This window comes from Eulemur rufifrons, chromosome 23 (genome assembly GCF_041146395.1).
Source record: "Eulemur rufifrons isolate Redbay chromosome 23, OSU_ERuf_1, whole genome shotgun sequence".
NCBI lineage: Eukaryota > Metazoa > Chordata > Mammalia > Primates > Lemuridae > Eulemur > Eulemur rufifrons.
In genome coordinates, this window is record NC_091005.1 from 4,476,839 (window position 1) to 4,492,246 (window position 15,408).

At 61.2% G+C, this 15,408-nt stretch overlaps 1 protein-coding gene across 8 annotated transcripts; it reads left to right on the plus strand.

The window, feature by feature from the left end:
* Positions 1–1,252: 1,252 nt before the first annotated feature.
* On the plus strand, positions 1,253–12,603 carry ADGRG1 (adhesion G protein-coupled receptor G1). 8 transcript variants are annotated; one of them, XM_069497780.1, is made up of 13 exons: positions 1,253–1,316; positions 1,871–2,308; positions 3,196–3,328; positions 3,748–3,895; positions 4,485–4,616; positions 4,958–5,074; positions 5,309–5,354; positions 5,587–5,690; positions 6,480–6,598; positions 7,936–8,222; positions 9,222–9,330; positions 10,499–10,767; positions 12,216–12,603. In XM_069497780.1, exons 1-13 carry the CDS (start codon positions 1,253–1,255, stop codon positions 12,344–12,346), a joined length of 2,097 nt encoding a protein of 698 aa, XP_069353881.1. In that variant the 3' UTR covers positions 12,347–12,603. The 8 variants fall into 8 exon arrangements, with proteins under 8 accessions (XP_069353881.1, XP_069353884.1, XP_069353879.1 ...); XM_069497783.1 differs by having other exon boundaries at positions 7,954–8,222; XM_069497778.1 differs by having other exon boundaries at positions 1,886–2,308.
* The last annotated feature ends 2,805 nt before the right edge of the window (positions 12,604–15,408 follow it).

The window sequence follows — 15,408 nt, forward strand, 5'->3', positions numbered from 1 at the left end:
TTCTCCCAAACTCAGACTATTCGTGTGCCTGTGCCAGGCATCCCTTCGTCTGGCTTGTGGCAGATGAGCGCATCCGTCACTGTGGCCAGATGCAGCTTCCCACAGGGCGAGGGTGCTGTTTATGTCTGTGGGCACCCGGCTCCACCACAGGGCCGGCTGGCAGCACGGAGGGCCAGGCCACCCGGCAACTCTCTCTAGCGCCAGGCCCGCAGGTCCCTGCCAGGCACTACAGTCCTGAGCAGGCAGGGAAGGACCCTGGCCCCCGGAGCATTCTTGGGCAAGTCATTTAACCTCTTGGGCCTCAGCTTCCAAATCTGTGAAATGGGCCGACAGTAGTGCCCACTTCACAGGGTTGGAGTGAGAATGTGTGCAGCTATGGGGATGGGGTGGGTCAGCCCAGACGCTGGCAAATGGAAGATGCTCAGCCAATAGAGGCCGTGGCAGAGACAGAGGTGTCCACTTAATGCCGGGGCCTCCCCCCATTTGGGCAATACGGAGTCCCAGTCCCCGGCAGAGGCTGACATCCCTCTGCTGTTCCAGCTGCTCCGGCACCTGGGAGCTGGCTCCCCCTGGTGGTCATGCTGGGAAGCGCCATGCCCCTGCAGCCCCTGTAGAGGGCGCCATCGACATGCTGAGCCTCCAGCTCCTTCACCCACCCCACGGCCTTGGTCCCGCAACCTCTGTGCACCAGGCCCTGTCCACAGAGATGGATCAGGAGCTCCCCGGCTGACCGAGCAGGGATGCACCATCTCGCACTGCCTGGGGGAGGCTTTGGCCAGTGGTGGGAACCAACAGAGGCTGGGACTGACTTTGGGGGGAGTTGAGGAAGGCTTCCTGGAGGAGGTGTCCTCTGAGCTAGGTGTCAAGGATGGCGATGGGGTAGGTAGCTGGGGACAACTCTGAAAGCCTCCGTTTTTCTCTACCTCCTCCGGGTTTGGCAGGGGCGAGATGGTGGTTCCAGGTGGAACCCTCACCACCAGGTTCTAGGCAAGATTGCCCCGTCGGTTCTGGGTCCAGGAGGGAGGTACTTTTGTTAGCCCCATATTGAGTGACTTGCACAGGGTCCTGCAGCACGTGGAAGGTGGAGCTGGGGCTTGAACTCAGCCTCTTGACGCGCAGCTTCCGGCCGCTCTGGGGAGGTGCACGGGCTGTTCGCACGCTTGCCTGACCGCCTCATGCCGACCAGGCTCCCAGCTGACACTCCTGGCCTCTTGCAGGCGGTGACTTCTCAGCGTGACTTGGCGGAACAAAGATGGCTGCCCAAGTGCTGCTGCAGACGGCGCTGTTCCTGCGGACTCTGCTCTTCCTGGTCCAAGGTGGGCTCTCCCGGGGGCTCCTGGGGGCTGTCGGCACCTAGGTTAAAATGCCCACACGTCCAGGGCAGCTGCAGGACTCATGCAAACTCCTTTGGGGCAGGCACTGGCCTGCAAGCACAGGCCAGCTAGTGGGTGGACTCTTGGAGAAAAGGAAAAGGTGCTCATTCCTTCTGGCAGACGCAGCCCCGCAGCGCACAGCTTGGGGTGGGGAACATAGACTGGGTATCAGCCCCACTCATTTCTGCAGCTACAGCATCCTTGTGCAGTGCACAGCCTGTGCAACCATCTATAGCAGCCATGGCCTCATTAAATACTTTATTTCTGTTAAAAATACTTTTTTGCCTTTGAAATTTTTATATTCAGTTTGCTGTTTTCATCTTTTGAAGCCAGTAATTTTTGGGCGGGAAAGACTAACATACATTCGTAGACTCTTTGAGGTAGTGTAGGCTTTGGAACGTGTGTGAGTCCCAGGCTCTGGGCGCGTGTGTTCTCAGCCCAGGGCCTGTCCCCTCCCATGCCTCTGGCTGGCTCCTGCCACAGGGTCGCATCTGCAGTCTCTGCCTCCTCAGGTGCCCACGGAGGGGGCCCCCGGGAGGACTTCCGCTTCTGCGGCCAGCGGAACCAGACGCAGAGGAGCAGCCTCCATTACCAGCAGTCGTCAGAGCTGCACGTGTCCATCAGGAACTCGGCGGAGGCGCTTACAGTCCGAGCCCCCTTCCCTGCGGCCCACCCGGCTTCCCGAGTCTTCCCTGAGCCCAGGGGCATCTACCACTTCTGCCTCTACTGGAGCCGCCATGCTGGGAAACTGCATCTTCGCTACGGCAAGAGTGACTTCCTGCTGAGTGACCAAGCCTCTGGCCTCCTCTGCTTCCGGCACCAGGAGGAGAGCCGGGCCCAGGGCCCCCCGCTGCTCGCCACCTCCGTCAGCTCCTGGTGGAGCCCCCAGAACACCAGCCTGCCGGGCGCGGCCGGCTTCACCTTCTCCTTCCACAGTAAGGCCACCTCCAGGCGGAAGAGGTCTGGGGGCAGCAAGGGCAAGATGCAGGGGACGGGGACGGGCCCTCAGCGTCGGGCCGCGGAGCTCGGGCTTTGTTCACAGGCAGTGGGGAGCCACTGAAGGTGTCTGAGGAGGGGAGGAGTGTGATCCGAGGGGTGTTGCAGGAAGCTTTGGGGGGCGGTGGGGACGGTGTAGGCGAAGGAGGAGGAGGTGTGAACAGGGTGGGGAGACGGGACTGTCAGGGGACACGGGAAGGATTCTTCATTGGCTTCAACGTAGATCGTTTATCCCCATTTCACAGAGAAGGAAACTGAGGCACGGAGAAGGTGCCCAGAGTTGCGCAGCTAGCAAACGGGGCAGCCAGGATTTGAATCCAGCAGCTGATTGGGGTGGGGAGTCGGGGGGAGCAAGAGAGGTCAGAGGTCAAGAAAGCAGCAAGGCTGACTCTGAGGCCTAGAGACTGTGCCTTCTGCCAGGGTGTGACAGGGACGATGTGGCCCCTGCCTCCTGTTAAGTGCTGATGGGGCGGGGCGGGTGGGTGGCCGGAAGGAGCGAGAGGCTTTACCGGGGGTCCTGATTCCTTTCTGACACCTCGAGTTTGGGGTGGGGCTCTGCAGGGGTGGGGCCACAGCACCTTGATATGTTAGTAGGTGCAGGCCGGGGACAGTGCGGGGTGGCGGGGGGCCTTTGGGGCGCTGTCCAGTGCAGCACCCTGGGGGAGTCCACTCCGCTTCTTGGAGCCTCAGTTTCCCCTTCGTAAAGTGGGGATAGAAGCGTGCGGAGTGCCGTGAGGATTAGATAGGAGTGTGCTGGGGGGGGGGTCTGGTGGGCGTGGCCTGGAGCCTCGGTCACGGCCTCGGTCACCGGCCCTCCCCTCCCCAGACCCCCCCCACCGGGCCTCTCTCAACGCCTCCACCGACATGTGTGAGCTGAAGAGGGACCTGCAGCTGCTCAGCGAGCTCCTCAGGCACCCCCGCAAGACCCCCAGGAGGCCCTCGGCCGCCCCCGCCGGCCGGTGAGTTCTCCTTCCCGGGGGCTAGAATGTTCCCTGGATGCGCCCCGGGCCAAGCCCCGCGCCTGTGCAGGGCCGGGCGGCTCCGCGGCCACAGGAGGGGACGGTGCAGGCAGGACTGGCCCCACCCGTGTGCTGCAGCCCGGGAGGGCCCCCGCCGACCCTGTCGCCCCCGTTTCCCGTGGGCCCCTGTTCCCAGCAGCCTCTGTCTCCCCGCCGCCCCCGCGTCATTCTTCCTGTCCCGCAGCAGCTGGCTGGCTTTCTCTTTTGTGTCCTGTCTTCTCTCCCTGACCCCTGTCCCCTCTCGTCGTCTCCACCTCATCCTGCTGTGTCTGCCCGGGTCCCCTGTCCCTCTGCCTCAGTCTCCCTGCCAGCCTGGGCGCCCTCCCCGCGGCCCCCCACGGCTCTCTCCTTCCCGCCAGGCAGCTGCAGAGCCTGGAGTCCAAGCTGGCCTCTGTGAGATTCCCCGGGGACACCGTGTCCTTCGAGGAGGACCGGGTCAACGCCACGGTGTGGAAGCTGCAGCCCACGGCCGGCCTCCACGACCTGCGCATCCACTCCCGGCAGGAGGTCAGGGTCAGGCGGCCGGGCGGGGACCGGCGGTGGGGCTGGGAGCACTCCCTGCAGCGCAGTGTCCCTCCTCGGCCTCTCCCGGGTCCCCCGGGAAGGTTCCAGGCCCCGGGATCACCGTCCTCAGTCAGTGGCTGCCCCCTGGTGTCGAGGACCTACCTGGGCATAGTGGGGGACCTGCCCCGAGCTCCCCTGTGTGAACTGAAGGCCAACCCCCAGATGCCCGTCCGTGCACCCCTGTCTTGAGACTGCCCTTGAGTTTCCGGGTGGCTGGGAGCCACCGCTCCGCCCGCGTGGCCACCACGCCAGGCTGCTATAGGCGGAGCTGGCGTCTGAAGCCCCAGACAGCAGAACACCGCGTGGTCCTCCCAGGCCTGTTTGGCGCCCCAGGGTCTGACCACAAGGCTGCCCAGCCAGAGCTGGTGCCAAGGAGGGGAGGGAGGAGAAGGGCTGTCGTGAGTCAGGCACGACTTCCTGCAGGAGGTGGGCTTCCAGGTGGCAGCGTCCCGGGAGGAGGTGTGTGCATGTAGGCGGGGTGGGGCCCGGGGGTCCACAATTGGCCGAGCCCTGAAGGGACTCTGGGCCGCAGGAGGCACAGAGCGAGGTGCTGGAGTACTCGGTGCTGCTGCCCCGAACGCTGTTCCAGAGGAACAAAGGCCGGAGGGGGGAGGCCGAGAAGCGGCTCCTCCTGGTGGACTTCAGCAGCCAAGCCCTGTTCCAGGTACGAGGCCCTCACCCTGACCTCCCCTGGGGAGAGCAGTGTGTCTGGCGGGAGATGGAAAGCAGGCTCACAGCCCAGCTTCTTCCCCCAGGAGTCCAAATCCTCCCTTGTAAACTCAGAAATTGAACTACAATTGCAGATCTCCCTGAGAGAGATATAAGGAGTGTTGTTCTCACTACGGTGTAAATGACTACATGTGCACAATTGGTTCCAGAGGGAGACTCAGCATCTCAAAGCAACGTGCTGGGAGAGGCAGTAATCTAGAGAGGCTGGGAGGCTTCTGGAGCCTTCTCAGCCCTCAACCCTCTCCCTACTCTCTTCCCCTAATCCCTTATATCTAGGACAAGAATTCTAGCCAAGTCTTGGGTGAGAAGGTCTTGGGGATCGTCGTGCAGAACACCAAAGTAGCCAACCTCTCAGAGCCTGTGGTGCTCACGTTCCAGCACCAGCCACAGCCGGTGAGTGTGAGCAAAGCAGCCACGGGGACAAGGGTCCTTGCGTGGCCCTGTCCTCCTCCCCTCCCCACTCCTGACCGGATCATCTGATGAAAAGATTGCCCGGTAGGGAGCACCTGCCAGTCAGGTCCCGCGGGGGCGGGTGGTGGCTTGACCCTGCTGTAGACTTCCTCTGCCTGGCCCGTGGAGCAGGCTGGACCGTCATGGGATCCACTCTCCCCTTTCTTGTCCCTGCAGAAGAACGTGACTCTGCAGTGCGTATTCTGGGTTGAAGACCCGACACGTGAGTGTGGAAGGGTCTCTGGGCTGGGCCAGGATGTGGGAGAAAAATGGGGTCGTGGAGGGCGGGGGAGCTGGAGTTAATCCGGGACGGCTTCCTGGAGGAAGGTGGGCTTTCAGAGGGAGGGATGGCAGATTAGGGATCCGCCGGGTGACACAGTCGTGCATGTGGGGGTGGGTAGGACGGGGCCCTGGGGGCCAGGGCTTGATCAGAGTCCCTGCCGTCCCCTCCTCAGTGAGCAGCCCGGGGAGTTGGAGCAGCGCTGGGTGTGAGACCGTCAGGAGAGAAAGCCAGACGTCCTGCTTCTGCGACCACCTAACCTACTTCGCGGTGCTGATGGTGAGCGGCCCCCTCCTGACTTGCAGCCAGGCCACAAGCTGAGTTCAGGTTCTGTGCCAGGCACTTTTCACACACTGAGTCATTTATTCCTCCTAACAACCCGCAAGGTAGCCCGTGCTGTCCCGTTTTATAGAGGAGGACACAGAGGCTCAGAGAGGTTGAGCGATTTATCCAAGGTCACACAGCTAGTAAGTGAAAGGGCTGGTCTGCAAAGCCCTTGCTCTTCATTCCCAAATGTTGGTGTGTGATCAGAATGCAGATTCCTGGCCCAAACCCGCGGTTCTGATTCCCCAGGGCTGGGGCCGGGAGTGCGTTTCTAATGAGCCCCTGCGTGGACGCTGAGGCCTAGCATGGAGGCCCCCGAGGGGGGGCTCCAGTGCCCCTACATTTCAGAGGCTTTGTGTCCCAGGCTCATGCTCCCAGAATCGTAGGATTCTTTCTGTGGGCGTCCAGCTGTGGCTTGAACACCCCTGGGTCCGGGAAGCTCACCCCCTCACAGGAAACCCACTGAATGTTATAGATAAATAGTTAATGCCAGGACAGAAAAAGGGGTTCTCTGGTGAAGGGCTCTTGGCCTCTGTGGTCAAGGAGCCATTTGAGAATGTGGTGAAAACTGTAGGCCGTCCCCCACAAAATGCACTCACGGGGCCACGTTCTGCCCAGTTGGAAGAGGGTGTTCATAGGTTCTGGGGACGCAGCGGGGACCACGGGTTAGTCCCTCACGTAGGGCAAACCCTCAGGGTTGAGCTGGGGACACTGAGGCCGGCCCTGCTCTGTCTCCCGGCGCAGGTCTCCGCCGTGGAGGTGGACGCCGTGCACAAGCACTACCTGAGCGTCCTCTCCTACGTGGGCTGCGTCGTCTCGGCCCTGGCCTGCGTCCTCACCATCGCCGCCTACCTGTGCTCCAGGTGAGGCCCGGGAGGGCGGCGCGAGGGGAGGGAGGACCTCCGTTCCGCGTCCCTGGCCAGGACCCCACCGCCATGGAGCCCCGCCCCAGAGATCGGCCCGCCCGGCTGACCCCAAAATGTGTGTGCAGTTCGGGGAGCCACGGGGGTACAGTCCGCTGACCCCTGGGGGCCACATTTGCTCCTCAGACCTGTGGTGTTTGGATAAAATAGCATCTACAAATTTTAATTAACTGCCAACATTTAAAATTGGGAGAGTTCCCATGAGAATCTGTATTTCTGCCTTTGAATGAGCACATGAGCGGATAGACCACCGGGTGCACGTGATACTGTAATGGTGACGGTGATGCTAAGTTAATGCTCACATCCAGCTCCCACGTGCCACGCACTGTTCTCAGTGCTTGACAAGTGTGGGCTTGGTTCAGCCTCACAAAGGCCTTAGGAAGGAGGGCTCAGAGAGGGTAAGTGACTTGTCTGAGGTCACACAGCAGGAAGCAGCAGAGGTTGTCAGCTGGTCAGTGCTTGGCTTGGCCTAAATTGGGGTCCCCTTACAATCAGGCCCTGGGCCCATCTGGGGAGAAGGGAGACACCCTTAGTTCTGGGGGATACTTGGAGTGTCCTCACTGTCCTCGACCAGGAGGAGGTGAGGGTGGAGCTGTGTGTGTGTGTGTGTGTGTGCGTGTCCACAGCTGTGCACTTGGGGGGCTAAGTCAGTGATGGTGATGAGGGACAGCTGATGGGCCCGGTGGAAGGCTGGGGGCGGGGGCAGAATCCCCCCAACACCTAACTGATCACAAGCTGGCCCAAGGACGCAGGGGCAGGAAGCCTTAGGAACTGAGAATCTTCCCTGTGCCAGATGCTTTGCATCAGGGTAACTTCACCCCAACCCTAGGACGGGGAACCATCCTCCCACTGCACAGATGGGTAAACTGAGAGTCTCAGGGGGAAGGGAGCAGCCCAAGGTGAGCCCAGCTGGAGCAGGAGACTGCCCGGAATCTCCAAGACAGCAGAAACGCCAGAGTCTTTCCTCCCTGACTCGGGGAGTGTCTGGTTTATTGCAGTAGCCAATTTGTCTTCCTCACTCTGCCTGGCTACAGCTTCTGTTAAATGTGCACGTGGTGCCCAAGTCTGTGGGTGCTGGGCACATAGTAGGTGCACAGAGAGAAGTGGGGAACAGCCCAGCTGCAGCTGTGTCGTGTGTCCACAGGAGCAGGACAGGGAGCATGTATGATTGTATGTGTGTGTGTATGTGTGTGTTGGGGTGGTGGGGGAGTCTCGGAAGGCTTCCTGGAGGAGGAGGAGCACACTCCCCTCTTTGCCTTCCCACACTGGCCCACCAGGGTGCCCCTGCCGTGCAGGAGGAAGCCTCGGGATTACACGATCAAGGTGCACATGAACCTGCTGCTGGCCGTGTTCCTGCTGGACGTGAGCTTCCTGCTCAGCGAGCCGGTGGCCCTGACGGGCTCCGAGGCCGGCTGCCGCGCCAGCGCCATCTTCCTGCACTTCTCGCTGCTCTCCTGCCTCTCCTGGATGGGGCTGGAGGGCTACAACCTCTACCGCCTCGTGGTCGAGGTCTTCGGCACCTACGTCCCCGGCTACCTGCTCAAGCTGAGTGTCGTGGGCTGGGGTAAGTGGGTGGGGTGAGGATCTTCTCCTGGCTCCGGGTGGGGGTTAGTGGGCCCCCCAGACCCACCTCTCCCACCTGGCTCTGTCAAAACACAGGCACCCTGTTCTGCTTCTCCTCCCCTCTCTCTACCTCCCCTCGCTGCTGCCCTCACCCATCCTCAGGTGTGCCTCACCTTGGCTGGGTCGAGGTCCCCTTTAGGAAGATGAAGTGATGAGTTCTGTCCCCAAGAAACCCTTCCATTCCCCACATCACTCACTCCATTCAAGGGGAATTTGTGGGGAGGGCCACAGTGTATGGATGTACAGGTTGTGCACTGCTCAAAGGCACACAACTGGGAGGTCAGTGGGGCTGAAATCCAGTCCTCTACTCACCTAATTCATTCAGGCTGGCAAGGCCCTGCCTACCAATCCCCATGAACTTCAGGTAACACATTCCCTGTGGCTTTGGCATTTTATTCGTGGCCAACAACAGTCCAATTCGCCTATGGCCCAGACCGCTCGTGGGGCCCAGGGGCGCTCACACTACAGTCTTTTTGGACATGGCACAGACACCTACCTCCACATGCCCCAAACCCCACCTGCTGCTCCTCCTGTGTTTCTCATTGGCCCCTTCTTTGTTCACGCCCCGTTCATGTGACAGTCCTTCAGGGCTGGCTCTGTGACAGGCCCCAGGTGTTTGGCGGTGGGCCGCCCACTCCAGGGAGCTCTCGATCTCTACCTAATGAACGAGGTCAAGGCCCAGTGTAGACATCCCCTCGGGGCTCTCTTGCCCGTCCCATCTCTCCTGTGACATCCAGCCCTGCAGCTGGGAGCTGCAGGCCTTCCTCCTGGGGGCCTCAGGATGGTGGGGGGACAGGGTCAGGTTAGGGGAGGTGGATTCCTGTTATGGGGAACCCGAACTGGAATGAGGAAGGGAGGGTCCAAGCTTGGGGGACCTTCCCCAGATGGGAGCCCGGGCCTCAGAGGGTGAGGATAGAGCTCCACATTTTGTTGTCCTCAGGCTTCCCCATCTTCCTGGTGACAGTGGTGGCTCTGGTGGACGTGAACAACTATGGCCCCATCATCCTGGCTGTGCACAGGACTCCAGAGAGCGTCATCTACCCTTCCATGTGAGTAGCTGTGTGGGATGGGGACAGGAATGTGGACCTCTGGGCGCAGAGTCCAGAGCAGCCCAGGTCACGCCAGCCAGGAGCCACCTGGGTTCCAGTCCCCTGGACGTATTGGCCTGGCGGTGGCTGGAGCAGTGGTCTAAGGGTCATGGAGGGTGAGAAATGGCCCAGATATGCCACTTCCTCTCGGGTGACCTGGCACATGTCCTGGCCCTTCTCTGAGCCTTGGTTTCCTCACTGGTGAGCAGGGGTGTGGACTGGAGCAGAGGGCCCCACCGTGTTCCTTGGCCGCACTCTCGTCTCCCCTGCAGACGGAAACACGGAGGCTCAGAGAGGGCAGGGACCACTCTTGGCCACACTGAGGGCCAGAGCATTGCTCAAAGGCAGGGCACGAGTGGGGCTGAACTCCAGTCCTCCTCTGCGTGCCTAATTCACCCAGGCTGGCAGTGGCCCTGCCTGTGTGTCGCTCCAAACCCTGACTGGGTTCCTGAGCTCCAGGCTGGGCTGAAGTCCTTGCCGTTGGCTCCGTGTTTTGAAATTTTCAGCCCTTCATATCGTGACCCGATGATTTTTGCCTCACTTGGGTGCCATCTATATCATTACTTTCTGAATATTTTTCTTTAAATCATCTGACTTGTTAACGTAAATGTATGTTTTAAACCATCATGTGAACCCTATAAATAGAAAACAAGCAGCACTTGCTGGCCGGGCGCGGTGGCTCACGCCTGTAATCCTAGCACTCTGGGAGGCCGAGGTGGGCGGATTGTTTGAGCTCAGGAGTTCGAGACCAGCCTGAGCAAGAGCAAGACCCCATCTCTACTAAAAATAGAAAGAAATTATATGGACAGCTAAAAATATATATAGAAAAAATTAGCCGGGCATGGTGGCACATGCCTGTAGTCCCAGCTACTTGGGAGGCCGAGACAGGAGGATCCTTTGAGCTCAGGAGTTTGAGGTTGCTGTGAGCTAGGCTGACGCCACGGCACTCACTCTAGCCTGGGCAACAGAGTGAGACTCTGTCTCAAAAAAAAAAAAAAAAAAAGCAGCACTTGCCATTCACAGTGCATCATCATGAAAATAAACATGGTGACAACGGTGACAACCACAACAGCCCGGGAAGTGCTGCTGCAGCCTGGCTGTGTGCTGAGCCCCCACGCCCTCCCCGCAGGTGCTGGATCCGGGACTCCCTGGTCAGCTACGTCACCAACCTGGGCCTCTTCAGCCTGGTGTTTCTGTTCAACATGGCCATGCTGGGCACCATGGTGGTGCAGATCTTGCGGCTGCGCCCGCACACCCAAAAGTGGTCCCACGTGCTGACGCTGCTGGGACTCAGCCTGGTCCTCGGCCTGCCCTGGGCCTTGGTCTTCTTCTCCTTTGCTTCTGGCACTTTCCAGCTTGTTGTCCTCTACTTCTTCAGCATCATCACCTCCTTCCAAGGTGGGTGTGGAGAAGACCACGCCCTCCCGGCCCAGACGGGGTGTGTAGACATGGCGCACAAGGCAGGGAAGGGATGACCCGGGCAACCCAAAGGCTTCCCTTCTCTGGGCCTTGGTCTTCCCATTCATAAAATGGGGGCACCCAGGCCACAGTTGACAAGTGTTTATTGAGCACCTGCTATGTGCGGGCCAATGCTAAGCCTTGGGGCTACGGTTGTGAGCTGGGTGGGCGTGGGCCTTGCTCAGCTCTTGCAGGGAAGACAGAATGTGCGTGAGAAAGCACGCGGCCGTCGGAGGTGACCTCACAGACAGGGAAGCGAAGTGGGCAGCGTGATGCCTGGGCTGGGCTGGGCTGGGGCACCCTAGGGAAGGCAGCCGGGGTGGCCTCCCCGTCTAGGAGACCTGCGAGGACAGCAGGCAGACCCAGCCATGGGGAGATCTGGGGCTTGCTGCTGCAGCTGTGCTCCAGGGGCGGCAGCAGCATGGGGAGCACGTGGCCCACCCCAGACCTGCTGAAACAGAATCTGCGTTTTCACACAATGCCCAGGGGGCCACGTGCGCATTACCGGGGGAGGAGCCCTGGTCCGGGGAAAGAGGGCTCCAGGCAGAGGGAGAAGCAACAGCGAAGGTCCTGAGGCCGGGACAAGGTCCTGTGTCCAAAGGGAAGTGAATGAGGGACAGGCGGGCAGGATCACGTGGGCCTGGCTTGATGCCAGCAGGGTCCCTTCCTGCTCTCCCTGCAGCCGTGCGCCCCGCCTCCTCCACTCGTACACACACACACACACACACACACACAGGTGCACACACACACAGGTGCGCACAGACCCCTGTGTTCCTGGCCGTGCTGAGTGGGGAGTGGCGCGGCCGGGCCCGGGGCTCGCAGGGGTCGCAATGCCAGCCTCCCGCACGGGCCGCCCTAGAGCAGAAGTAGGGGCTGCAGGACGGGGAGGAAGATGTTACTAAATTCCAGCTATTTCACTTTCGAGCCTTCCTTTTCTCAGCTGTGGGGCTGTACGGAAGGCCCTCGCGTCCACACGTCCCCCGAGCTATCGATACGTCATGGCAGTGTTATTTGTGGGGGCAGCATCGCACGGTGCCTAGATGTGGGGGCTCCAGAAGGAGCCTGTTCACCACCATTTGATCCCTGGCTCAGCCGAGTCCCCTCACCTGGGCCTCTCGGGGCCTCAGGTTCCTCATTTGTATGATGAAATAGTAATGAATAGGACCGATCTCTAGGAACCATGAGCGAATGCAGTGAGGTGACGTTCAGGGACGGTAGGGCTCCCTGGGTCGGGCGGGCGCCCGCAGCGTCGTGTGGGTGCCCGAGGGAAGGCTGGGGCAGGGGCAGAGCGGATCTGCGTCGAGGTGGCCCCAGCAGGGCTGGGGGTGGCGGTGGGGGCGGAGGGGCTGCCCCCAGCCTGCTCAGCCCTGTGTCCCCGCTGCCCGCAGGCTTCCTCATCTTCCTCTGGTACTGGTCCATGCGGCTGCAGGCCCGGGGCGGGCCCTCCCCTCTGAAGAGCAACTCGGACAGCGCCAGGCTCCCCATCAGCTCGGGCAGCACCTCGTCCAGCCGCACCTAGGCCGCCCGCGCGCCGCGTGAGGACGCAGAGACCCGGCCTCGTCTCGCACGGCCTGTGGCCCCGCAGCCGCCCGGCCCCTGCGGTCAGTCGGAGACTTGAGAACGCCCGAGGGCCCTGGGCTGTCGTCATGGCAACTGGACTCCCAGGCCGGGCCTTCCGAGTTGGCCTCGGAAGCCACTCGGCTGTCGGATCCAGCCCCCAAGGGACTCAGGAGTGTGCCACCACGCTGGCTGTGGGACTGTCCCCACAGCTGTCCTAACCTGGGGCTTTCCTCACCACCCCTGGGCCCGGCCCTCATTGCTGGGGGTCAGGCCTTGGACCTGGGAGGCCTGACACATCCTTAGCCCCATGTCCCTGCCCGGGACAGACATGTGGCCCTGGCCACTCTATATCTGGTGGTCACCTGCGGACACACTGTGGCTCCTGTTTTCACCTAAGGGTGGCACCTGGGGCAAATGGCGCTTGCAGCCGAGCTTGGGGGCCAGAGCCCGGAGGAGGAGAGGCCCCTCCCCGGGGCAGAGAGCAGCTCGCCTACCTCTGAGCCCCGGGCCCTCTCCCGCCATCAGCCTCCTCTCCCGGGGCCCCCCCAGTCCTTCACCCCCAGCCTGGGGCCCCCAGTTCCAGTGCTGTGTTTCGGGTAGTGGTTCCCCAGGGCTTCCTGGTGTCTGCTGTAAATTTCATCTACTGCCCAGGCCTTGGCCTGCCCCGACTCAGGCTCAGCCCCGACTCTTGGCCTGGCCTAGGTCCGTCTGTCCATCGGGCCCCCTCTGAGCTGCCTCACCCCTGCACACCAAGGCCAAGCACACAACCTCAGGGGGGCCTGAGCCTCTCCCAGAGCCCTCTCTTGTGGCAGGAACTCTGGACCTTGGCAGTCTCATCTTGTTTCATCCCAGCACTCAAGGACTGAGACCTACCTCTTCTGGTGACACTGGCCTAGAGCCCGACCCTCGCCTAACGGGTCCGCTCCAAATCCCTGCAAATGGCACCAGGCACACTCAGCTGCCCATCCCGCAAACACCCACGCGGCAATCGCCAGTCCGTGCTGGGCGGAAGGGACACGATGGCCAGGCCTGGTCGCTCCCGCTGCGAGCCCTCAGTCTAGTGTGTGCACCGGGCGAGACACCCTGGAGCTGCAGGCGCAAGTCAGGAAGACTTTCTGTAGGAGGTAGCATCTAAACTTGATCGCAGCCTTAGAGATGTAGAGGATGTTCTTTTTAAGTAGCAGTGCATTTGTGTTTTGATACTAAAAAGAAGTACATGTTTGTTGTAGAGGAGTTGAAAACTGTAGAAGGATATCGAGATGAAAAGTAAAAATCAACTGTTGTTATCACCTAACCTGGTGTGAGCATTTTAGAGCATTTTCTTCTGAGCTGTTTTCTGTGCTTCTGTTAAGAGAGTCACTAATACAAACCCCTCGGGGCCAGTCAGGAAACAGGAGCGAGAGAAGGGGGCTACCTGTGCGGGGAAAAGTCGACTGCTGGAAGCCTTGTCAACCAGGGCAAGGGGGAGGACAAAAGGCCAGCTGGTGTCCGTGTTGGGGGGGCAATGGGGAGAGGTGGGGTCTGCAGCGAACTGGAGAATCCCAGCCCCACGCTGAGGGGGCGGCCGCTCGTCAGCTCTGGCTGGCTGGTCACTGCCTTGCGGGAATGAGGGCCCAAGGGGCTAGACCACCTGTCTTTTATAAGAAATGAGAAATCCAGATTGCAGTGTGAAATCCCCTGATTTAAAAATTTGGGTAAGTCCAAAAAATTCTCTGGCCCAAAACATCACATTTGAGGGCTGCATCCAGCCCACGCCTGGCCCTGTGACGTATGTAACCAGTTGCTCTCCCCGCCCTGCCTTCAACCTTGTCCTGCCGAACCTCTCCTCCCCATCCTGTGACCCGGGTGAGGCAGATGGCATAGGAGTCTGTCCCCGACCCCCCTGGGAGCAGCCAGGTTTGATCGCCGTGGGCAGGTGACAAGCCCCCCTGCCTCTGACTCAGCCCTGCCCCCGGCCCTCAGCCCTGTCCCCCCGCAGCCTCCTTCCCCTCTCCTGGCCGCTCTCTGGAGCTCGGGCAGGGGAAGAGGCTCCAGTCTCCGGGGTTGGGCAAGGACAGGTGTGAGAACACGCGGGCAGCCAGGGCTAGGCGGGCAGCGCCCTCTGGGAGGCACGAATGTGGCATCTTTGGGGCCCTACAGGAGCCTCGGTGTGGGGGAATCTTCTGCGACCTGCTGTTCTCCCGATCCCCCCAAGTTCCTTCCTGTGGCCTCTGCCCGACCTTTCTCTAGACAGGGGACACCTGAGGACAGAGGACAGACCTCCCCAAGCCCCCGCCCCCAGTGTCCTCATGGGGCAGCCCGGCGGCATCAGAGCCAGCCTTCCTCCTCACAGTGTCTGGGTCTCTGCGGGGGAGTCTCCCCGTCCCCATCGCCGGGCTGGGCCTGGGGGGAGCGGGGAGGTGAGGCCCCAGCCCCAAGGAGGGAGGGAAAGGGCCCAGGCAGGGAGCCCTCCCCTCGGACAAATCCCCCTTCTTCTTGAGCATCTCGGTTCTGCCGGAACAGGTAGTGGGGAGGGGTCTTGGTCAGGTCCCACCTTCTCTGGTCGGCCCTGTTGCAGCTCGTGACAGCTCTGTGGTGCTCCTTGGGTGGTCCTAACACGCACCTCCTGGGCTGCGGGGCTTGAGACCACAGAGTGGCCCTTTCCACCGGGGCACGACCAGGTCTGCGCCTGGAAGCATCTCTCTGGCATGGAAGTAGATCAGAGTGGCCAGGGGGGTCTGGCCGGAGGACAAGGTGGGGACAGGAGGTGGCAGAAAAGGAAGCTACAATTCTGTTTGCCCTGGGATTTGGGGGTCTCAGGGCTCTGTAAGTGGCTCCACGCCAGTCCCCTGTCCCCGGGGGCCTAGGAAAGTGACTTTCAGAGAAGGGGCTTCAGGGAAAGGTGATCTTCCTTCTGGCCCTGCCTGACCCTCACCTGTCACCTTCCCGGGTGGTCTGAACGCGTCCCAGGCTGCAGACCTCTGGGCCCTTCCGCACACACTGGCACCGACCAACCCCCCTGGCGGCCCAGGCACCCGTGGT